The sequence below is a fragment of the Microtus pennsylvanicus genome, chromosome 3 (genome assembly GCF_037038515.1).
Source record: "Microtus pennsylvanicus isolate mMicPen1 chromosome 3, mMicPen1.hap1, whole genome shotgun sequence".
Lineage (NCBI taxonomy): Eukaryota > Metazoa > Chordata > Mammalia > Rodentia > Cricetidae > Microtus > Microtus pennsylvanicus.
Window position 1 is genome coordinate 34,691,273 of NC_134581.1, and position 24,778 is coordinate 34,716,050.

A 24,778-nucleotide genomic window follows, 5' to 3' on the forward strand; every position below is an offset into this window, starting at 1 on the left:
ATCACCAGCCTTGTAGCTCCCAAAGAACAAAGAGAAGATCGCACTGCTTTTGCATGCCCTTGCCTGCAATTACCTGATTTCACTCAACAGGATGAGCATGGCAGTAGCACCCACAATGCTTGTTTTATTTTTTGATTGACAGCAGTGCTGGCAATTAAATCATCATGGCAGCACCATATTGAAATTGGTTTCTCCAGTACTGAATCTAGTTGTTATCTTTCCTAGAAACAACTTAAAATTCAGGTTTGTAGTTTCAGGTTTCTTGCAGGAAATTTTTCTTTAAGTTTTTGCTAGTGTTGTTAATCTATTTCTCTCATGTTAAGAGTTTTCCTTGTCCCAGATTGAGGCTGTTCTTTACTATCACATGTACCTTCCAAATGAAACAAATAATTCTGAGAATTACCATAAAATTATTGTATTCTCATAACATGCAACTATCCCAGTAATCATTTGCATGCCCGAATATTGATGAGCTGCCAATAAAAACCATTGAAGATGTTATGGACTGTGGCTATCCAAACAAGAACCCAAGTGAGCAATCTGAGTATACCTTTAAAAACAGTGACTAAACATTTGCTTGAAATCCAGGGAGGTGCATTGAAGCGTCAGAGTCCCTTGGAGAATACAGCTTCAGATAGAGGAGAGTGAAAGGCCCACATTTTAAACTCTATTTGTGCTTGACTTGATCTCAGGCTAGGCAGTTTGCAGATCTGCACCCTTGGCAGTACTCTTACAAAGCCTGGGACATGCTAGCCTGTGAGTGACTGGAGGAGCTCACCACATGCTGCTGAGCACACCGGACATGCAGCCAGGAGTAGCTGCCCTCTGCTGCGTTCGTTTCCAGGTCTTGACTCCTGTCTGGGCCTCCTGAGTTAGAGGTGTGAGAGCCACTTCACATGTTCTCGTGTTTCTCCCACAGGGTCAAGGATGACACTGCGGCACACATCGCGTCCCTCAAGGCGGCTCATCAGAGGGAAATAGAGAAACTCCTTTGCCAGAATGCAGTAGAAAATTCCTCTTCCAAAGTAGCTGAACTGACTCGCAAAATCACAACTCAAGAGGTAGCTGGTCCTTCTCAAACATCACTAGTGTATTTTTAAGACTATTGATAGAACAGGAGTTAATTTGGAAATGTTTTAACTTCATTTTTTTCAGGTTGGTGATGCAAATGGAAAATAATTATTGACTTAATTTTTATAATACAGAGGGGATTATCATTACCATATTTTTAACATTTACCTTAAAATTATGTACTATAAATAAGTGTTTCTACAGACCTGTCCCTACACTTCTCAGCTCTTCCTCTACATAGGCTGTCACAGACAGCTGTCTATGTCTAGCTGAGTGGACCTTATCACTTGAACTTGCGTGAGTTGACCTCCCTCCCTCCACTGCAAGTCCCAAATGATCAGTGCTTATCCTCGTGCATTCTTCCTGCTTGTTACTTTTCACTGTGGAGCAACTAAAGGCTCCAGATGGTGACGGTGAGGCACTAGGGCAGAAGTAGCGAACAGAGACACACAGCTCCAGCCATGGGAAACACAGCCTTCCAACAGCTGTGACGGGCAGTGCTGACAACCCATCAGCATTTCCTTCAATCAGTGGCTTCCCTCTTGGGTAACAGGTCCATCCACTCAGACTATGTGAACATAACTCCCCTGTGGCCATTTCCTGTACTGTTAGGATGAAAATAACTTTTGCTAAAAATGGGAAACATAAGCAGTGCTAAATGAAGCTGAGTGTTTATTTTGCTCCTCATCCTTCCTGGAGGTTTTCACTGTGATAAGACAAGCTTAAGAGGAGGCTTCAAGAAGCTACTACCATCGCCCTCCTGTAATATATTACCAGTAGAATTACAGACAAAGCCTTAGTTGGGGAAACTTAAAGAGGGGTGGGTTATTAAATATTTTTAAATCATTGTAAATTACCAGATGTAAAAATGTTATACTTTTTGAGAAATGCCCTATTACAAAGAGGTACATGTTGAAACATGGGGGATGAGATGTAAGGAACTCAGTGCAGTTCCTATAATATAGTTAGACGTATCTTAAATGCTTTTCTAAAGTATTCTTCAGGTTATCACCTGACCTAGCCCTGCAGATCCTTCCCAGGTGTCAAAAGGCATTGCACCACGTGATTTGCAGGGATAATCTGGGACAGTGAGAGGGCAGTGTTCTTCTAAAACCATAGTAACGCAGATAATGTTTTCCCCAGATGACAAATGTAATAGATTTCCATGGCAGTCATTGCCGCCAGCTCTGTAGAACAGTGAAGGTGTTGCAGAGAAGAGAGCCAGGCCTTCCACACGTCCTTGGAATGTCTGATGGAAATCTGTTCATGGTTTCTATTCCTTTGTCTAAAATTATGGTGTGGCATTTTTAGTTCAGAGATTATGACTGTTATCTTTATTTAATAACCTAACATCCTTCTTAATCACAAAGTATAAAGATAATACTGCCCACTTCCAAACTTAGACTTTGCAGAGGTTTACATCTAAAGGCCTTTTCAGTCTTGAGTTGGGTTATATTGTCTACATAATATTGAAGGGGGAGCCTTGTTAACCAAACTCATCTCCCACCCAAGTCCTGACTAGGCCCAACCCTGCTCAGCATCCAGGACAAGACAAGGTTGGGCACATCCACGGATGTGCAGCTGTCGACTAACCTTACTTGTCCTATTTCCCTAGGTACTTATAAAACATTTCCAAAGTCAAGTTACTGAGCTTCAAGGTAAACAAGAATCCCTTGCAGTTTCTCAGGTTCGAGAAGAAATCCTACAGAACCAGGTAAGAATGTAAGAAATAACCAAAACATTGGACTAAATAAGTTTTTCTTAGGGATTTCAATTATGTTAATATTTATGTATAGATTTTTTTCAAACAGATGCAAATACTAGCATAACCTAGAAGTCTGTCACATATAGAAAAATTAGTAGTAACTTAATGTATCAGTCTAGAAATCTGTTTTACAATCAGCCTTCATATCTCTCTAACTGGTAAGTCTTGTAGTTTGTGTTTAGTACAGGCTTCCTGGGCATAACTGCTCAAGATCCAAAGTCCCCTCCCAAAATGGCTGAGACATCACAGACATCTGGGCAGTAACATACTACACTGTTGGTGAGAATGGCATTAATGGAGATATTGTTTCAAGTTACTGTGGAATGTAGGCCACTCCAGTCAGATCACACTGTAGATACAGTCACAGCTATTCCTGGTTGGCAGCACCATCCAACAAAGGCAGAGAAGCCAAGTCCACTGATGGACCCAAAGCCAGCAGCTAGAAGGGACTCTACTTGGTGGTCTAACCCCAGTCCCTCTAGTAAACTGCCTGACACAAGCTAACATTTATACCCCTCTAGCTAGCAGAAACTAGTGTTCTCACTAGTCACAAAAGCCAAGCTGTCAGAACAGAGAAAAGAGGGAGGAATGTGTCAATTTGCAAAATCTGTTGACCCCATAGTCCTTTATCCTGGCTTGAACAGTAAGACTTACAAGACCTGGTATGTGCTCTACTTATGAGTCTCTTCCAGCACATGGCAAAAAGACAGTGAGTACAGTGGCCTCTCTGGGAGTCTCAAGGTCCACAGCTGATAACCACATGCAACTAAATCTATGGAAGACACTTATCAAGAGCTGAGTTTATTTCCTGCTGATATTCGGAATTTGTAAAGGAAGGGCCAGGGAAAGATGAACCTTCCTCTCCCTCTCCCTCTCTCTCTTGTGGGAAGCAAGTCATGTGGCTCATGCCTATGATCTTAGCATCCTGTAGACTGGGGCATGAGTTTAAGGCCAGCCCAGGCTATAGTGTGAAAGTCAGAGAGAGAAAGAGACAGATGTGGGGAAGCTTGCTTTAGTGAGAATTCTGTTATACTGGCTGCTGCCAGTTTCCTAGGATCCCATCCCTAGGTTCCAGGAAGGGTTTTCCAGAGAGCCCTGTCTAAGTCTTTAGAAACTGATGTGTCAAAGAAAATGATGCTACTCAGCTCTGAGTTCTCAGTTGGGACAGTCTCCTGTAATGAGCCAAAGATTAATTAGACTTGAAGAAAGCAGACGAGTTGATTGGCACTCACAGTGCTCACCAAGCAGGAGAAAACTCAGTAGAAAGTGACGATGCAGTGACTTGGAGCTCTGCCTTCAGCAAAGAAGAGGAAACCTGTGTGGACCCAGTAGGACACTGGAAAGCCAGAGTTCCAAAGGTGGGAACTGTGGGAAGGAATAAATGGGAGAAAACTTTCAGAGTGAGATTTGATTTTAGATTCATCTGGTGTCTTCTTCGCTGTGCTGATAGGAGCTAAACTATTGCCAGTAAAAGGACTGTATCCTGCCTTAGACAGAAAAGGACTCATAGGAAGCTTTTCTTATTTGTTATGTCATAGTTATCATCTACTGAAAAACATGTCAAAGAAATAGTCATGCTGTGTCACCAGCAGCAATATCATCAGACACAGGCTCCTCCGGAAAACCACCATTGCTCATCAGCCTGAGAGCCATCCCATTGATTCTAGGAAGATGTGTGTGTGTGTGTGTGTGTGTGTGTGTGTGTGTGTGTGTGTGTGTGTGTGTGTGTGTGTGTGCGCGCGCGCGCGCGCGCGCGCGCGCGTGTGTGCTAGCTTACATTTCAGCACTCAAGATGCACACAGAACCTTTTTAGCCTTAATCAAGGTCCATGTTAACCTAAGTTATAGTCTTATTAAAAGCAAACCTTAGATTTGATAATTAATCAAAAACCATTGTTAATTCAAACATTCAAGAACATTATGCCAGTATCTGATGAGGGCCTTTATACTGCATCATCCCATGGTAGAGTGTAGAGAGGTAGGAAAGAGCCAAGCTTGCTTCTCTAACAGCCTCTTTCCAGAATAACTCATTCGCTCCTCCAGTGACAACTTCAGTCCTAGCTTGGGAGGACGCACTGGAAGCCAAAAGCTGCAGTGTGTTGAAGCCTCGTCCCTTTACGACTGTGTGAGCCACTATCTGCCAAATAGAGATGAGTGCCTAGTCTGGGTACCTGCTGCTTAATGCGGGGTTCATTTTCAGGAGCTGCATTAGCGCGGCTGATATAGTCCTACCACTGACGGACGCTGGCTGCTCCTGGACATCTCAATTAGAAGGGAAAACTCTTCCCACTTCTGACCTCCAGGAACTAGTAGTCTGTTTTTCTGAAGCTGAACTGTTGCCATGATAAACTGGGCAGTGACAGAGCCCTGTTCTCAGGAGTCACAGTCCAGTGAGCTGTTACCCAGCATCTGAAAGCAGTTGATTGGTCTATTTTACTTTGTGTTCTGGTTCCCTGTCACTTCGTATAGCCACAAATGAAGGTGCACTAACAGTGGTGAGTTCTGTTAGATCTTTTGTTTATGCATTTTTATAAGGACCATCAAAAAGCTGTGACTTAGAAGTTTTCAAAATTTAGTTAAAGCAAATACCCTCAGTGTCCTTGGGAATTTACTTCTCTCTTACTGTGCTAATGCTGGGAAGGACTTTTCTGTAGACTGCATGTTTTCCAAACCTTTTTATCTAAAATGTTCTAAATCACACAGCTCTTTAAGGTCACACCTGCTGCAAAGGGTGCAGATTTTTTAGTCAACCTCTGCTATGTTGCCAACCAGTCTTTGCAAACTCTGGCACGTATTAGCTTCTGTCTTGGGATTTATGATTCCTTTCACAAAACGGTTCATTTTTCACGAGTTAGTAGTCATTACAAATTTTCAGTAGTTACTTTCCTTGCACCCTGTAGTTGTAGAGAAAGGATTTGAATCTCTATCCAGACTTCCTAAAGACAGATGCAGGGCCGATTACAAATGTCATCATTGAGAAAAAGTCTATAGTCACTTCATAGAAACCAAGCTGGGCATGGTTCTGCAGATTCATGACAAAGGCTGCCTTTGCCTTGCCCCATGGGAACAGGAAAACTCTTTCCCATAACCCATGGCCCCGAAGCCTTGGGATTGCTACTGATAATTTAGAAACCCCTTACAGCACCTTTGCCTGACCCTGAGGAACTGAGGAAGATTCCAGCTGTGTCTCATGGCTCCAGGAATGCTACCACCAAAGTCTACCACCTGTTACCAGAACTGAGGAAGATCTCCCTAATAACTCCCGCCCACCAGTGGAGCTAGTGGTACAGAAAGTTCACTGTCACCTCACTATGTCCCCTCACACCCAGGGGACGTTTCCATCCATGTCATCTAATTCCTCCAAACTCAGAGTGCCAAATGCCCCAGCGCTGGGCTCATGTGTCACTTCAGACCTGGGGAATATCCATCCAGGTCCAGCAGCTGCCAGTGCCACAAGCCTCAAAACTTTGTCATTGCCCCACGAGACCTAAGGAAAGTTCCCTTTGTATCGCATCGCCTCGGTTCTGTGTTACTAGTGCAGTAACCTCAGCATCACTTACCTTCACCCCTCAGTGCCTGAATCTGATGGCTGATCTTCAGGGTGAGCTGGCTGGATTTGGAGGCACACTGTAGGCCTGCCTATCTGGGGAGATGTTTTCAGAGAGGCATAACTCCCACCCTAAACATGGGCAGCACATGGGCTGAGGTCTTTAAGCTCATCTACAACAGCAACTAAGGCAACTACCCCTACTGACACTTTATATCGCATCTGACTGGAGAAAAAAAAAACTTCCTTATAAAATCTATACCCCAAAACTGGGAGAAACAACCACAATGGGTATAGAAGCATCAATGACAGAGTATAAGACACATGAAATAGTATACCTAAAGAGGGAAACTTATGAAATGCCTGAAAAAAAGTCAAACTAATGATCCTAAGGAAATTCATGCAAAAGAATATAAGAAATCAGAACAAAAAAATAAGAACAATTCCAAATATGAATGAAAATTTTACCAAAGAAGTAGCGATTATAAATGAAAGGGGGAAGTCTGTGAAGCTAGTGGGGCACCACAAAGTGAGCCAATGTTTGCATGGTGGGAGTTGTAGAAGAGAAAGACAAAGGCATTAAAAATTTATTTGACAAAATATTCAACTGTATCCCAAATCTTCCAAGAAAATGGAATTCCAATACCAGAAGTTCAAAGGACCCAAGCTAGATTCAATAACAGAGACCTTCACTGGGCCATATTACAGTCATGTACTAAAAGTGCAAAACAGGAAATGCTAAAATTCTGAATTCTCCAAGAGGAAAGCTTCAAGTTATATTTAAAATAAGGCCTAGTAGATAGAGTCCATATTTCTGATAAACTCTTATAGACAGAAAGAGAATAGAATGATATATTCAAATTGCTGGAAAAAAATTCTATACTCAGCAAAGCTACCTTTAGAATAGAAGAAAACCCATTTTTCTTAGATAAGCAGAAACTTGAAGGGATTCATCACCACCAGAACAGGCCTACAAGAAATGCTTAATATTCTACACTAAAAAGAATAATAATCATAGTACTTATAAAACTTATCAGGAAAACATACCTAAAAGAGAATCAGATTAAACCACTAAGGTAAATAATTAGAGGTAGAAAGGAACAGAATACACAAAGCATTTAACAAAATGACAGGAGGAAGTTGATACCTATAATTAATAATCTTCACTTTACATAAATGGAATAGATTCATTAATCAAAAGACACAGACTGACAAAATGGACTTTTGCGGGGTCGGGGAGTAGCACTCATGTGCTGCCAACAAAGCATTTATTTTACTAATAAAAGATGCACACACATACACAAATGTAAAATGAAGAACTTGGAAATGATATACAAATGAAAACTAGACACAAACAAGACTAGCTCTGCTTTATCATAAAGAAGTTTAAGTCAGTAACTAAAGAGAGACCAAGCGGTCATTGCATGGTGATAGAGCAGCCTGGTTTACCAGTTGTAAAGGTTTAGGTACTCAGCACAGTACCGCTGGAATACATAAAGCAAATAGTATCAGCTCCAAAGGGACAGACTCCAATACTGACACGTCATGTAAGCAGAAGACCAGCAAAGAAACATGAACTGAAACGCCGAGGAGCAAAGTCATCTCATCCAACAACAGAAAGAACATTCTCCAAGATAGATCATGCATTAGGCCCCAAGTCAAATCTCAATATTTTCAATAACTATAATCTTACTGTATATCCTTAGACAACAGACAGGATTAAACAGTATGTCAACAAAAAGAACAACGGGAAATACGCAGTATGTAGGAAATGAACAACCTTCTCCCAAATGACACATTGCAAAGTGAAGAAGTTAAAACAGAAATCAAAAACTCAGTTTTGAACAGGAAAGCGAAAGGACAACATGAAAGTCTGCAGCCGCAGCAGCACTGAGCAGAGCTTTTTTAACAGCAGATATTCACATCAGAAGACAGCAAGCAAACCCAAGCCGGAAGATCAGAGTCTGCGGCACAGCCAGAGCACTGAGCTTGTAAGAGAAGCAAAACCAAGACAAAAGATTCAGAAGTGCTTGCTTGGCAAGACACAAAATTGACAAACCTTTAATTAGACTAATCAAGAAAAATAATAGCCACAGACCAAAAGGTAGACATTTTTACTGATCTGACTCAGTAATAAAGGATCATAAGAGATGGTTATGCATAATTATATGGGAAACTGGTAAGCCCAAAAGAAATGGATAAAATCCCACATACACACTTAGCAAAATTGAATCAAGAAGCATGACATATAAGTAGAACAAATGGTAATACAACTGGAGCAGTAATTTAGTCTACTGTCTAAAATCAGAACTCAGTGACCCAGATCTCTACAAAAGCTTTATAAAGAAAATTATTCCAGTTCTTTTTAGAATAATCCAAGAAACCGAAATGAAAAGAACTCTGCTAAACTTGTTAGAGGCCACCATTACCCTGATACCAAACAAATAACAAACTATGAAACTGTAGACCTGTATCTGCACTGAATGCAGATTCTCAACAAAATGCTGACAAACTGAATTCAGGAGCGCACCACAGTGCTCATTCAGTGATCAGCTGAAACTTCTACCAGAGATGCAAAAATGGTTAGACTTGATTCAAAACAGTAAACGTGATCAAACACCCCACAGAACAAAAGGATTACCCTTAAGGTCTAGAACAACAAAGCAAAAAAAAAAAGCCACTACTCTTGTTTAGTACTATGATCCTGGCAAAAGAAACAGAAGGCATCCACATTGAAAAAGAAGAAGGTAAATGATTTATATTTGCAAATTTTGGGGCATTATATGTTGAAAACTCTAAATTCTCCATTTTTAAAAAGGCAGTTAAGTGATTTAAAAGAATTCAGAAAAATTTCAGAACTCAAAAATCAGCATACAGGGACTGAGGGACTGGAGTTAAGAGCATTGGCTGCTCTTCCCGACCTGAGTTCAAATCCCAGCACCCACATGATGGCTTACAAGCATTTGTAACTCCACCTCTGCTGATACAATCTGTATGAAATCCCTCTTTATTAAAATAACTATTAACTATTAAGATAACTGAGTCTTCTATTGATACTATTAAATACCTTCTGAGCATGGATTTAGTGGTCAGCATATTATTATATACTAGTGTTAGATGTTAGAAACAAGAAGCTGTAAAATCAGCTGTAGTCCCACTACCCCAAATGTATTCTGCTATGTCTTTTCCTGTTCACACAGGGGTGCAAACACTGTATAGGTGCAGTTATTTGTGTGTGGATGCATATGATTTTTAAACATTGAAAAGTCTTACCTAAAATGTTTATTGAGATAGACTTTTCTGTTGGTGTATAGCTCCATTAGCTGTTTAACAAGACTGACAATAGTAGAATCAAGTATGGAATGTTTGGTCTGAATGCTAAGGACATGGATTAGTGTATCTGATTCTAAACATATCCAAGGAGTGGGTACTGGTTTTCCCATTATAAAGGTGAAATTTATGTCAAGAAAATGAAATAACTTTACCATTGTTACTGACCAGCATACAGAAAGAAATGCTAGCATTGGACTCATAAGTAGTAGAAAAACCTAGGTTCTAGAAATACTGAGGACAAAGTAGTCAGCAAGTCCTGCTCTGTGACCCTTACATTCTGTGGAATAACAGAGTAAACAAACGTAAATATAATAAGATGCTGGTATCTATAAAGTTCTTAGCACGAACTCACTGCAGTTTGTTCACTAAGACTTCTTTAAAACTCAAGCCAGCGGCGTCCGCCTTTGGATCCTGCCACCCACCTCTTAGGAGTTCTCCCCACCCTACAGATCCTTGGCCATGTTAGAATTCTCACTTACTTGCTGGCTTCAAAAGACCAGGAATGCACTGTGGGTGTTTACACAAGACAGCAATAACTTAGAATGACAAAATCTGAACTGGTGATGTATTTCAGAGGTCTAGTATACCGTAGTATGCATGAAACCCCTGACTCATTCCTCAGAACTCACTTCCAAAAATAAGTTTACAAAAATAAAAATATTTGACCATCCATTCTGTACATGATTATGACTCCATCAGCTTTTTGTTCTGTCACCATGCCTGGATTTTTTTTTCCTAAATAATTTTTAGTAATCATTGCATAGTGTATACCATCTTCATCTTCATGCCCAGCAATTAGGCTCTCCCTGGGCTTTCTGCAAACCACCCCAGCTCAAGACAGCATGTTTCTGTGGCGACTGTGATACCAGCAGGATGTTTCTCATTTAAAATAGTTTGATTGTCTCTGATTATTCAATATGCTTTTGTATTTACTTTCCCCTACTAATTCAGGTAAGATTGAGAGAGTAGCATTGTAACTATTAGATAGTGGGTATTTTATATATAAAACATGATTAAGTGTGGTAATGTATCCATCTTCATTATTATTGCCTTTGATACAGCAATTGGTAGAATCAGATCTCTGGTAGAATGACTCACTATATGATAGAAAATGCAGTTATGCAGATAGAAAATGCTTCACTGAGTCTAAGATGAAAGTCTCCCAGCCCCTCCATTTTGCTGCCAGTGCTATAAAAATAGCTCCCTTTCCCTGTGCTGAGAAGACAGATGCTGCGGTACTAACCCATGAGGGCAGAGACTGTGCCTTTCATCTCTCTGCATCCTGGGGTCCCAAAGAGCAGTCAACCAGCAAAGACATCTTTCCCTCCACCTTCCCCACCCTGGCTCTGCTCCATTCTCCTCTGCCCAGCAGCCTTTATCTGTGGAGCAAATTACTAAAATTCTAAGTCATATAGGGGTCACTGGAGAATTACAAATAAAATGAGTTCTTTCTGTGCACTGAACACTCAGTGCTGCATGACTGAGCTGTACTTCGAATTCTAAAAACAGTTACTAACACCTTGAAGCCGAAGAAAGCACCCACCTCACTTGAACCCCGAAATAGTCATGGGAGGAAGGTGGTCTGGACATCTGGAACCAATTAGAATGTGAGGTCAGCCCAGCTAGAGTGATTCTTTACTTCTTAGGCATAAGAATGGAAGCTGTTAATTTCTAGACGAATCTAAGGTACCACTTGAGAAATCTTATACAAATATTCTTGATTTTCAAGATTATCTCTTTGAAAATAATTGTTTCCTTGTGATTGTGGTTTTTCCATTTCAACTTCAATTTTAGATTACAAAACTCTTGGAAGAATTGAAAGAAGCCAAAGAAAACCATACACCAGAGATGAAACATTTCATGGGCTTAGAAAGGAAAATCCAGCAGATGGAAATGAGGCATAAGCAGAGAGAGCAGGAACTCCAGCAGGTAAACACAGCAGGGCAGGGGGCATTCCTGCAGCACTGTACTCTAAGCACCTTTCCTTGCTGCGACTTCTACATCCCTACCAAGCACTCTTCCAGTGTTTCCATTATCTTTTATTTGTGTATTTTATGTATAAGAATATTTCGTCTGGGCCGGGCGATGGTGGCGCACGCCTTTAATCCCAGCACTTGGGAGGCAGAGGCAGGCGGATCTCTGTGAGTTCGAGACCAGCCTGGTCTACAAGAGCTAGTTCCAGGACAGGCTCCAAAACCACAGAGAAACCCTGTCTCGAAAAAACCAAAAAAAAAAAAAAAAAAAAAGAATATTTCGTCTGCATGTATGTCTGCACTCCAGGAAAGACATTGGATCCCATGGGAACTGTGAGTCACCATGTGGGTGCTAAGAATTGAACTCGGGACCTCTTGAAGAGTAGACAGTGTTCTTAACCACTGAGTCATCTCTCTAGCAACTTCCCCATTGTCTTTTTAATTCCTTAAAAGTATAGTTTTGAATTAAAAATAAGACTTAAAATCTCAAATACTTTAATATTGATTTTCCTTATATTTTGAGAGGAAAAATTTTTATCTTGTCCTTAAGCACTGATAGGCACCTAGTAAGTTTTATGTTTATTACCCTGGGTATAGTACTTGATATTCAAATCATTTAACGTATTTATAAAATATATGTTAAAAGATGGTCATTGGTGTATTACATCCCTAGCACTAGGAACAGGCTTCCTGCACTGAAAGACAGAGAATGTGATGTTCTAGGCCTGCCTTGGTGCTAATGCCCAGCTTTCCTTACGCGGTTAGTCAGCTCAGACTATCATGACAAGTCTCCTAGATCAGATGTTGTCAAGTCAGGATTATGGCTTGTTGGTTTCTAATGAGGCTGTCTTCCTGGCTTACAAGCTGCATTCTTGAATGACTTTTACTTGAGGCAAGATAGCTCTCTGATGTGTCTCTTCTTAGGAGGACACTGCTCCTATGAGCTCAGGGCCCCATCAGTACAACCTCATTTAACCTTATTTCCTCACTCCAAATACAGCCACACCAATGGTTAGAGTTACAGCATGTGGACATTCAGTCCATAACAAGTAGTAAGAAATTTACATAAACCTTTGAAGCCAAAAAAAAAACAACACATAAGCTTGATGGTTGATCTGAGTTTGAGTTTCCCCCAAGAAGCCCTGGGTATACCTATTCAGTATTCTCCTGTTCTTTAAAACTGTTAAGTGTTTCTCATTTCCACTATGAATTGGAGTAATAATGTAAATTTTTTGTTTTCAGATAATACAGCAAACACGCCAAGTAGTAGAAACTGAGCAAAACAAGGAAGTTGAAAAATGGAAGAGACTTGCACAGCTGAAGAATCGGGAGCTGGACAAGTTCCGCACAGAATTAGACTCCATCTTAGATGTGCTGCGGGAGCTGCACCGACAGGGGGTGGTTGTGCCGGCTGCCCTTGCAGATGAAGTAAACACAGCAGGGTTTTAGTCGGAACTTGGATCTGTGTGACCTCACCGATGAAGATGTGCCACTGTCGGGACAGCTTTGGAAAAATAAGGATCTAGTACAGATGTGTGTGAACAGCACCAGAGTTACGTCAGAATAAACCGCCTGGAACCAGCAAGGAAAAGAACATTGGCCATGGTGTAGTTTACTGAAAACCATTAGCTAGTCACATCGGAGATGACTCAGAGCAGGTTCCCTAATGTCAGAAGACCATGACTAGCGAGGTTGACTGCAGAAGGGCTCGCTCCCAGGCTACCGGGGAAGGAAAGCAGTGCCCACCCTCAGCCCCATTTTATCCATACGTGTGTACTGTTCGTCTTCCGCACGACAGAACATCTGCTCTTTCTCATGTTCTGGGAAATGTCCCTGGAAAGGAATGTGGGCCGAGTGCTGGGGACAGTCTCATCAACTGTCAGCTGAGGTAGCACATCCTCGGTAATTTAGATGACAGTTGCAACTTCTGTCCAGGGAAACAGCAGGTTTTCTTGGGCTTTGTGGACCTGATTTAAAGTGACAGCTACTGGCACAGTTTGATGTATCCATTACTGTCAGGTCTGTAAATGACAGTCCTAATTTTTGGCAGCTCTAAAGTTATAAACAATATAAGAAGTTTTACTTTTTCTGTTGAAAAAGAGCTATTGTGTCCATTAGGGTGAAAATCTGATAACAATAGCTAGCTTATTTTATAATCCCATCTTTAAAAGCAAATCAGAGATATATAACATATGGTGAATCAAAGTCACAGCCTTTCCATGTCTCTCTCAGTCTGTCGTACAGCCCTTGTGGAGAGTGCTGTCCACGGAGACAGACCTGGTGTCTGTACTGGGTCCTCCCTGGTCATCCAGGACATCTGGTTGCTCTTAGTAGCCCCAGGCAGCATAAGAGCTGCATAGTAAATTTAATTTTTAGTCACTTTAAGATATAAAACTGTGAGCTAAATCTTTCGAATATAATTTACATTAATAGCACATTTTGACTTGGACTACATTCCAACTGCATATGCCAGTAACTGCAGTTCTGAGGTAATACTTGCTAAGTAGAATGTTCCATAAGGGACAAGTGAGTGACCACGTGAGCAAAGGTTGTGAGGTATATATAGCACCTGCTAAATGCAAGAAGTGTAATTACTGTCTTAATGCCAACATTTTGTAATGTGTTTTGTTTCTGAGGAGAGTAAAACATTTTCAATTTTTTTCTTGTACAATATTTCAAAGTTACTATACAAATAATTTATTATTTATGTGTCTTGTGTTTATCAGTATACATGCCTATGAATACATAGCTTCCCACCCCACCCCAGTTGTTTGTTTTTTTTTTTTTTTTTTTAGCTGATTCTAGATATGAGCCTGAGCCACTCAAAGTACAAAGCTGGTTCTAAAACAAGGATATTGCAGAAAAGGTCAATGTTGACTAGTAAGCCAAGTTCAAAGGCATTATTTCTGTTTGTATATGGATGGCCTGCACAAACTTGAGAAATGGGGATTAGCATATCCAGGAGCTGTAGCAATGCTGCTGGCTGCATCCAGTTTCAACATCCTTGCCTTGTAAGGGGGGCTGCTGCAGTGGTCTAGAGAATACACAAGACAAGGTGCCATAGCTTACACAGTGACTCTTAGTGAAGTAATGGGGTTCAGAGGGCCCTACTTACTACTGTGTGGTCCTTAAAAGTCTAATTATCTTTTTGAGCTTCATCTGGCCTTATTGGTCCAGATGTGTTTAGAGGCTACGATAGCTTAGGAGCCTGAGAGAGAAGTGAAGACGCCAGGATGGAGGAGTTCCTTGGAGAAGAATGTGAGCCTGCAGTGGAGTGACATGGTGTGAAGACTGACCGGGCTGGGGATGTGGAGCGGCTGAATTTCCAGTGAGATTTTTTTTCCCTTTATGACAGTACAGAGCATCCAATCCAGAGCGCCATACGCACGCCCCTTTGTTTTGAGACAGTCTTGCTTTGTGGCCCAGGTTTAACTCAAACTTGAAATCCTCCTACCTCAGCCTCTTCAAGGCTAGGACTGCAGGGTGTAAACATCACCCAAGTGGGCTCCCAATGGTTTCGTTTCTGATGGTGCTGGTAGTGGTGTTTTAGTTTTGAGACAGTGCTGGGATTTGAACCCTTTGGGCATGCTAGTCAAGCACTCTGTTGACTGAGCTGCACATCCCCAACCTGGTGAACTCTATTCACAAGTGGGCAATAGCAACTTTTCACCACCAGAGGGCATCAGCCCTTCATTGACTGAAATATTAATGACCTAAGTCAGGTGCTAAGCAAGGCATCTAAAGCTGGTTTACTTTGAGGCAAAGAGCCACCAACCCTGGTTATTTCTACACCTATAAGTAGACTCGAGTCCCAACAAGCTCCCAAAGGTGAGATATGAACCTGTAACCAGAAGGAGTTGTGGGGTTTCTTATTCAAGTAGAATTTAAGGAATGTAAAAATTCATATGAAGGAACATTAAAGTCAGATCAGACCAAACATACAGATACATACCCACAAAGCAGATTCTGAATAAAGAGCTCATCAGATTGGGAATGTGATTGGTGATGTAGCTCTGTCAACAGAGTACTTATCTGGTATGCACAAAGACCTGGGTTCAAATTCCAGCACTGGACTAGATGAGATCCTGTCTCAAAACTAAACTTTGCATTTCAAGAAGTTATAAAAGGCTCCTAACAGCTTGCCTGAAACAGGATCGAAAATGACTGATAGCAAATTGCAGAAGTTTAGGGAGAGGATGTTACCATGTAATTGTCACGTAAAGATTAAAACACTGCAAGGGTCCTGGGCCAGTCTACATGTTTAGGTGGACTTTCTACTATTTACTTAAGTTTTTGTAACAGACAGCTTCTTGCAGGACATTTCCATCTTGATTACTGACAGGCACATTTGAATTAATTCCAAAGGAAAGGATAATGACATCTTTGCCCTTTACCAGAAAACTTCCTGTTCAACAGTATTCTGATAATCTCTCTAGCAGTTCCGAAAGTCGTGTCTCCATTCAGGGTTTGAGAAACAATTCAGATCCCTTTCTTCTAACCAAAAGCAATGTTAGCAGGGTTAGAAAGAAAGAAATGTATGTTTGAAGGTATGAGAATAGCGATGCTTTGCCAGGAGGGAAGGGCCTTCCAATGGGCCTCGGTAAAGCCCTTGTTGCCTCCACCTTCCCTCTGTATGGTATCTTAAAGTTTAAAAAGTGACATTGTGATCTCTCTCTGTCCTTTGGTATTATAAATTATAAGAAGATCCAAATATAATACTTGGCCCATCCCTTGCAAAATTGGTATTACCAGGACATGAGACAGGACTCTGGCTCTGACACTTGATTGGGTTATGTTGGATGACTTTCAAAGCCTCCTAATCCCTAATAGTGTCGTGACTCCTAGGAGAAACCCCCGCTAGCAAAGTGCCACAGAAATAAGCTGTTCCAAAGCAATGGCTAAGCCACTATAGTGATGTATAAAGTTTACTAAGTTTTCTGAATTTTTTTTAACAGCACTTGCTATGTGATTCAGGATGGCTTTGAATGCCTGATATTCCTCGTCTCAGCCTCCTAAGTGCTGGGATTATAGGCATGCCATTCTGGTCTTAAAATCAGAATGCTCTGGGTTTCCCAAATCATTATCCAAAATTCTGGGAGCACTTTTCTATTTATAAAGCAGCCTTTAAAATCATGATGCTTTTCTAGGGATTAATGGGTACTGCAAATAATTAGGATTTCCATAATATCACCAGAAGTAGTGAGAGTGAAAGGAAAGAAACCAAGTGAGAAGCCTTCGCAAGTGACCTCAGCTTCACATAGCTCACGGGAGAAATCGTCCCCGCAGTGAGAGTCACCTGGCACACTGAGTATGGTGGGAAGGCCGATTCCCTCATGCAGTTGGTTCTGCTCAGACGTAGTTGAAGCCACACAAAGGGCGGCTGACACACATCACTGAGAAAGGTAGGACCCAAATTCCAGACAGCAGCAGGGGCACATGTGCCTCCCACAGGAGAGCCTGAACAGGGCTGGGAATGCAGCAGCTCAGAGGCCAGATGCTGCTGATACTGTTCAGGATCTGATTCCTCCAAGAGTACAGGGATGAGAGGAGAGGTCCCTGAGATACAGCCGCACATTGTCATCACAAGCCATTTAGAGTTAGGAACATTGGCAAATAATTATCCCGTTATTCCTGAAAGTGAAGCAGCAGCAACGAAGACAGAAGAAAAGCTGGAGAAGTTGAACAATGAATTAAATAATTCCAAATATGTTTTAAGTGCCCCTTACATTATGTAGGAAGTTGACTGAATACACTAAAGTGGAAAAGAGAGAGTAAGGTAAAATTAATCACCAAGAAGCAAGCTGGTAAATACTCAGTTAATGCCACATTCTCCCGTTGAAGGACAAAGGACCATTCCATAACAGTCTGTTGCTGTACCACCGTGATTGTGCCCCATCTCATCTGATCCGGGAAGCTCAGCATCAGGCTAGGTCTGTTCTTAGGAGAGAGGATGTAGTCACACCCTACATTGAAACCTAGCGGGATGTCTCCCTTGAGTTTTGAAATTTAACGGGACCTATGACCCATGAACAGGAATTTTATAACCTCCATCTTAGACTTTTCACACCAGGGGACCAAAAATATTTTCTAGTTCAACAGGTCTATAGATGGGGATGACTTTCTACCCAGGACTGCCACTGGCTGAAATGGTTAAAATAATAACAATATGTAGCTTCAAGCTGATATGGGTTGAAAGTAGCATTTTGAGGTGTTTTACAAGGAAGATGACTGGGCAAAGAAGACAGGAAAGGCTACTGGCTGTCAACACATCCACATCCTCATGGAATCCATCCTCTAGAAACTGATCCTATGTTACTTTCCATGACAAAAGAGAGACTTGGAGTAGGTTGTCCTCAGTATCCAATGGAAGTAAACCCGAGTCCTTGTCAGGGGAAGGCAGGGCAGTCAGAGACATGGTGAAAGACGTCACAGTAACATGAGATCATGAGCCAAAGATTGAGCCACTTATAAAACTGATAAAGGCAAGATGGTGGATTCTCCCCCAAGCCTTTTATGTTAGTCTCTTTCTCTTCCTGTGCAAAATACCTAAAAGAAATTAAGGAGAGTGTATTTTGGCTCATGGTTTCAGAGGCCTCAATCCATGGTCTTTTGGTTTTATCCTTCTGGACACATCAAGACAGCAAGAGCATATGGTGGTCAGGGAACAAGGGCCAGCAGCTTCCCAAAGTATACTAACAACGAGGTTCTCTACCTCCTAAGTTTCTGACACCTCCAGTAGTTAATTAAACTAGGAACCCACTATCTATTAATGAGCTAATAGCCCCCATGACCCAATCACCTCCCAGAATCCCACCCTGGCCATTGCTGTGCTGTGGACCAAGTACTCAACCCAGGAGACCTTGGAGGACATTCCAAGTCCAAACCACAACTTATCTAGATGAAACACGGCACTGTTAATCCTTTGTTTTTAACTGTCTGGGGCTGATTTTAGACTTGTATGCTATGATGGTAAGAAAATACATAAGCCACTGTCTGCCCTCATTTACTACAACAGCCATGGAAAATTAACTCAGGAAGCCAACATCTACATGATTTACCTGCAGCCTGCTGGGCTGGAATGAAGTTCTTGGTCTTGCTCAGAAACCTTGTATCTTCAGGAAGCATCCAGAAGGCTGAGAGAGCCTAACCTGCTAACTTTTCAGGGGTTGTAAAGTCTTAAGATTTTCATGGTCCTTAACATTCAGTACTTAAAATTAATATGCAATCGGGAACATTCCTCCTACTCATTAGTACTCCGAGTTCTCTTCTGGCTAATCAAATTCACATGATCTCAAATACCTTTTGACCACTATTATGAAGAAGCCCATGATTTATATTTAATGGAATAAATTGTCACTACTCGTGCAAGTTAATAAGATCAATCTTCTTGTGTTGTATAAAGATATACATGAAGGTACCATGTATCTGTAAGGATTCAATAAAGTGTTTTAGTTATATTAAATAGTTCATGCTTTGTTCTGCTACTCTTTGTTAGTCTCTTAAAGAATCAAACTTCCCTTCAAAGTCATTTTGGGAAAGGAATTTACTTGGGTGGAGTCATCCCCAACCCCGCTCCCGTATGACTGAGTCTAGGATCCCTGAGATGACATTGCCACCACACACTCTCAGAAATCAAGAGACATTGCAGACATGGGATAGCTTTTTAGAGAAATGAAAACCTGCCTGTGTAAAAATCGAACCAGAGAATGTTTTCCTGTGCAATAAATGCATTTATTTTGCAACTGAAGCGAGACAGATGGTGGATGTAAAGACGATGCCACCCAAAGATTAGCAGCTGGCCATGCATACAACTCACTGTGCAGAATTGAGTTGTTTTCGACACCAGCAAAGTAGGGTGGATTCCTTTGTGGAATGAACATCATGTTGCTCCCCCACCCTGAACAGCTGTTAATGTACACACAACCCACTGGCCATCTCAATTCCATGCCAGGCAGTCAACACCTACACACCTGCCAAGCAGACAGACCACATGGCATACAGTATCTTGTTCTGAAGCAAAACAATCCCACGGCGTAACCACAGGGACAGCCAGAAGAGACTCGCATCAGTCAAATAACAATCTGCCCTACCATTTTTTGAGAGCTGAAATGCTTGTGAAATACTTTAGGCTGTCATTCATGGGGCCAGAGCTGTCCCAGGTTTAAAGCACAGACAGATGGAGTTCCTCAGGTAAACTGCCTCAGCGTAACTCGGCAGAAACACTGTCTGTCACTGTGTGTGTGATTCTCCTGGCATCCTGGTAAAGGTTCCCCAACTAAAATATGACTTAGTGAAGGACCGGGTGGAGGGAGGGTACCAAGACCTGGCGAGCCTGCCATCAGAGCCAGGATGCCGTGTTCTATTTTCTACTGCTTATATATACACGAGCTCGTGTTGGATGCTAAGTCTGAAAGTCACAAAATACTAGAGCTGGGATGGTTCAACTACTGCAGACATGCCACCTGACCTTTAAAGCCACGGCAGTCCAGAGAGGTAAAGCAGCTTGTCACAGGCAAAGAACGGTGGCAAAGGGCTAGATGAGAATGCAGTGACCTAACCTCACCTAGGGGAGCTCGACTGCATATGTGGCCAATCGTTTCAATAAGGAAACTTTAATACTGTGTGGGGTGTTTTTGGCTCAATAATAATTATAATTAATCACTTAATAATACTGTGTGTTTTTAATCCGAGAAGAAAAAAATAAAGTCACCATCCCCACAAAACAAAATGGTGTCTTCCATCTCCAGACTCTAGATGGCTATCACTAAGTCCCAACCCTAGCCTAAGCCTTAAACTTTAAACATCATTCTCTCTCCCCTCTACACACACACACACACACACACACACACACACACACGGGCGGGAGGGCAGGGTGTGCAGTGGGTGGAGGGTTCTTGCTATACAGAGACAGAACACATCCTCAGGAAAGCGCCATTTCTCAGCCCAGGTCTTTCCGTGAGGTCTGAGAAACTGGCTTATTTTCTAGAAGAACAGGTGGTTCCGAAATCAGAAGGTCATCTTCCCCAAAGGAGGAGTTCTGGTCCGTGTTTACGAAGTTGGGGATGTCAAACTTCATAAACCTTCTCAGCTGCTCCTCAGCCTCCGCACTGCTTCGGATGGCTTCCTGGAGATGGACATCACTGTCGATGGCTGTTGTCTGGTGGCAGACTTTCACCCGGTCCAAGTGTTCCACTTCGTTGATATAACAGTGGAAGAGAGACCTGGACTCCTCGTTGCCCTGACGAGAGAACACCTTATCTGACTCCGGTGGCTTCCCAAAGTCTGACACGAAGCTGTTCATTCTGAACCTCTTCTCTGACGACTCTGCATTGCTGTAAAGACAAGAAGGGAAGGGCACCATCCTCAGCTCACTGGCTTGCTGGCTCATGGAGGAGATTCCCATGAAGCACCTCCTGGGTGTCCCTTAAGGGCATGCGGACCACCAACAACGAGATACATTGCTCCTAAGCACAGGACTCCAAGGCAAAAGCCTCCAGAGGACAGCTGCTGGATTTTCCTGAGGGCAGATAGGGTACAGGAACCTACCCCCTAGCATCCTGTAAGCACTCCAGGGATTCTTAGAGCTCCTGAGTTGGAATCAATTCCTAATCTTGATTTTGTGCTTATGTATATGTGGTGTTTATGTGTATATATGCATTTGTGTGTGCGCACCCATAGAGACCAAAAGTCCATATCCTGTCTTCAATTGTTTCTACACCTTCTGCTTCTTGTTCTTTTTTGTTTGTTTTTGGTTTTTTGTTTTGTTTTGTTTTGTTGGGTTTGGGGTTTTTTGTTTGTTTGTTTTTTTCTTTTATGAGGCAGGGTCTCTCACTGAACCTGTGGCCAGTAAGAACCTGCCTCCACCTTCCCAGTCCTGGGAATACAGACACACACCACACACTGGTTTTCATGTGGGCTCTGGGGATCCAGAATCAGTGTCTGAAATTTACATGGATGTCACTTAAGCAACTACGTTATCTCCCATCCTTGCATCAAAGGCAATCTGAAGAAACAAAGTCCAGTCTTGCAAACCTTCAGGACCTCTGGAGATGCTCAGTGATCAGCATTGTCATAGTACTCCCAACGATCATTGCTGGAGTGATGTTCAAATTCACAGGCCTACAGCATACAGCATGGGCCTCTAGCAGACGTCACAGGCCTACAGCACTTCCTGGTTGGAGCCCTGTTAGTGTCTGCCAAGTTGTATCCTTCCTCTAAGCCTTCTTAGGCATCTAGGAGCCATCTCTGCAAGAAACCTTTTCCGGTTCTTATGACCTGGGGTAGCTGCCCTGCAGGGACACCGGGTGCTTCTCATTCATCTTCCTCTGTGTTATGCCCATTTCTTCACTTCTCTGTTACCTCCTTTATGTCATAAGCGCTCCAGGGTGGCACTGTGTGCTTCGTGCCTACCACATCCCCACTTCCAAGAACAGAGGTAGGCATATAGATACTAATGGTGTAGGTATATAGATACTAATGGTGTAGGTATATAGATACTAATTGTGTAGGTATATAGATACTAATTGTGTAGGTATATAGATACTAATTGTGTAGGTATATAGATACTAATTGTGTAGGTATATAGATACTAATTGTGTAGCATATTTTTGTTGGATGAGTGAATGAATGAACACATTGGTTATGAAGATATCTGAAATTAAAGCAAATCTTGGCTTGGCAAGATACCTCTTCTACAGATCCTACAGGCTGGAAAAAAGTCAAAGGCATGCTCGGCTAAGGCCTAAAACTGGAAGCAGATGAACCTGAATGGAGAGATAATTGGTACTGAGTGTAGATTCCAGAGACAGCGATATGGAAAGTCCATCAATCAGCCCCATGCGGGTCTCTCCTCTCTCTGTATCTGGCTACAGGAAACCATCTTGTCTTTGCTCCCTGCATCTCCAAGAGCTGCTCAAGATTATGCCATGGGGCTTCCTCCCCAGGGTGCTAGGCAAGCAAAGACCATCTGGTATTTCCACAACTGCCTGGCCTGGGTGGTTTCACAGGCTGAGATACCATGGGAGCAGGCTGTCTTCCAGCTATTAGTGCAAATGTCCCTCAAGTATGTTCAGTGTTATAACACAGCATTGCTGTTTACATAGTTCACATTCAAGGACCTTGGGTTACTGGTTAGAGAGAGGGTACAGTAGCCAAGATAAGCGCTGACTGTTCTTCCAGAGAACCTGAGTGCTTAGGACTACTTATTGCTCCAGATCCCAGGGTCTGACACCCCCTCCTGGCCTCTGTGGGCACCTACACACATAGGGCATACAGATACACACACACAAATTCTTAATTAAAAACCTCAAGTTACAAAAACTATGTTTTAAGTTTATGATCTTGTGAGCCATATATATAATCTCAATATCCTTGGCAACATACAGCCCACAGGCCTCAGTTCACACAGACATGCTAAAGGGTAGTCATCTTAAAGCAGCTTGCTCCTTGTTGAGTCATACCTGTGGATACTCTCAGGTAAGTGATGCAGTGACTAGCTAAAGATGCTCTCTGGTAGGCAGTGGGGAGCTTGCAGCTATACCCTGCCTTCAGTAGTCAAGAATGAAATACACACATTATTGCTGGCTTCATAGAATGTGTGCCTATGGTGGCCTGGGTACCACTCCTCTCATGACCGAGGAGGCCTAGCTGCAACTTCAACCTCTCAAACTTGGGAGGTCCTGGGGGAAACTAAAGCTTACAACATCTATAATAGCAGTTTAAAAGGAGTTTAAGAGCAGACAACTCTTCCACAGTTCTGGTTATGCCCGTGAAAATAGAAAATTACAAGGTCCAAACATCTTAAATTCCACCTTGGCTAAAATGGTATCTGAAATCAGAAACCTCAAGATTTAAGAACTAACTTTGAAAGAGTGGGCTAATATCTGGTACCGTCATGATAAGAGAGTGCTCAAAGAATCTTGCCAGGAAATACTATGCCCTGGAATCCCAAGTCAGTTGTGACAGTTCACACCCAATCTTCACTGCTGTTCTGAAGCCAGAATCTGGCTAGACATCTTCCTACACCATCCTAAGGGCTGAGAAATAAATACTCTTTTATTTTGCTAGAAACCTGAACCCGTTTTCTCATTGTTTGGAGAATGTGTATTCTTTATTTTTAATTTGGATTTCACTAATCATCTCCAACATCCTGCTTCCCTGGCTAGACCTCACTGTCCTGAACCTTGGCTTTTTCTCCTATAGTCTCCAGGCCCATGGCGTTATCTGCACCAGAATAGACAACACCTCCCAGAAGGGCCCGGCTAATTCTCTAACCCACGCAGTGTCGGTCCTTACTTGACGTGCCTCCCCCAGTTCTACTCACCTCAACTCCCACACCCTCTGCCTGATATTCTTAACCCTGCCCCCCACCTTCGTCCATTTCCATGTCCCCTCACTCCACAGTAGAGCCACAATGGACCTGATTGCCCCTCTTCAAGCATGCATTTGTGATGTCCAGCAGGCCTCTGGCCTGATATGGTCATTGCCTCCATGGCAAGACTCAACAGGAAGCCATGTGTCCGCCCACCCCTATCCTGCTGTCTTTCTTCTGGTTTCCCACAGGTTATGCTTTTCTGCCTTCCATAGGATGCATTTGCTTCTGGTCTTTTCTTCCTATACACAGATGTGCACACTGGTAAATACTGTGTCATTCAAAGGGCTTTGCAAGCCATGGCCTCGACAGCTGCTATAGAAAACACTGAATCAAGACTGCATCTATAGGCTTGTCCCAAACCCTAACTGCTATGAGACATACAGCCATCCCCAGATGTGTCTTGTTGTGATAGAAACCCAAAGAAAGTCAAACCCACCCCTAACTGCAGAGGACGACACAGGTTATGCCCTGAGTCAGCCCCTAAGAATTTCCCCGATTCCCTGCAAATGAAATGCTTGTTGCTGGGCTGAGTCACCACAAACCAATTACCCTCATCATCTACTCAGGGAAGGAGGCGAGCTGAGCAGAATGGGGGCACCTGCCATTTCCAGCAGCCACTTCCACGGGGCTCTTGCAAGGTGAGAAACATCCTCCTAAGAATGAGAAAATAGCCACCACCACTCAGGGAGACACAGCCAGTGTCAAGAGTTTATACAT

The 24,778-nt window shown here is 42.4% G+C and overlaps 2 protein-coding genes across 8 annotated transcripts in view; one reads left to right on the forward strand and one right to left on the reverse strand.

Moving 5' to 3' along the window:
* Positions 1-14,449, forward strand: part of Cep162 (centrosomal protein 162) — a 75,363-nt gene extending 60,914 nt beyond the window's left edge. The window contains exons 24-27 of one of the 2 annotated variants that reach the window (XM_075965050.1): positions 920-1,061; positions 2,687-2,785; positions 11,510-11,644; positions 12,931-14,449. In XM_075965050.1, the coding sequence (XP_075821165.1) occupies positions 920-1,061; positions 2,687-2,785; positions 11,510-11,644; positions 12,931-13,137 (583 nt within the window). In that variant the 3' untranslated portion in view covers positions 13,138-14,449. The remainder of the gene's footprint in view (positions 1-919; positions 1,062-2,686; positions 2,786-11,509; positions 11,645-12,930) is intronic. The other variant, XM_075965049.1, reaches the window with a different exon arrangement.
* Positions 14,450-17,296: 2,847 nt separating this feature from the next.
* Positions 17,297-24,778, reverse strand: part of Mrap2 (melanocortin 2 receptor accessory protein 2) — a 39,629-nt gene continuing 32,147 nt past the window's right edge. For 5 of the 6 annotated variants that reach the window (XM_075965051.1, XM_075965056.1, XM_075965052.1 and 2 more), the window contains one exon: positions 19,401-21,020. In XM_075965051.1, coding sequence (XP_075821166.1) covers positions 20,627-21,020 — 394 coding nt within the window. In that variant the 3' untranslated portion in view covers positions 19,401-20,626. Of the gene's footprint in view, positions 21,021-24,778 lie in introns of all 6 variants that reach the window. The other variant, XM_075965054.1, reaches the window with a different exon arrangement.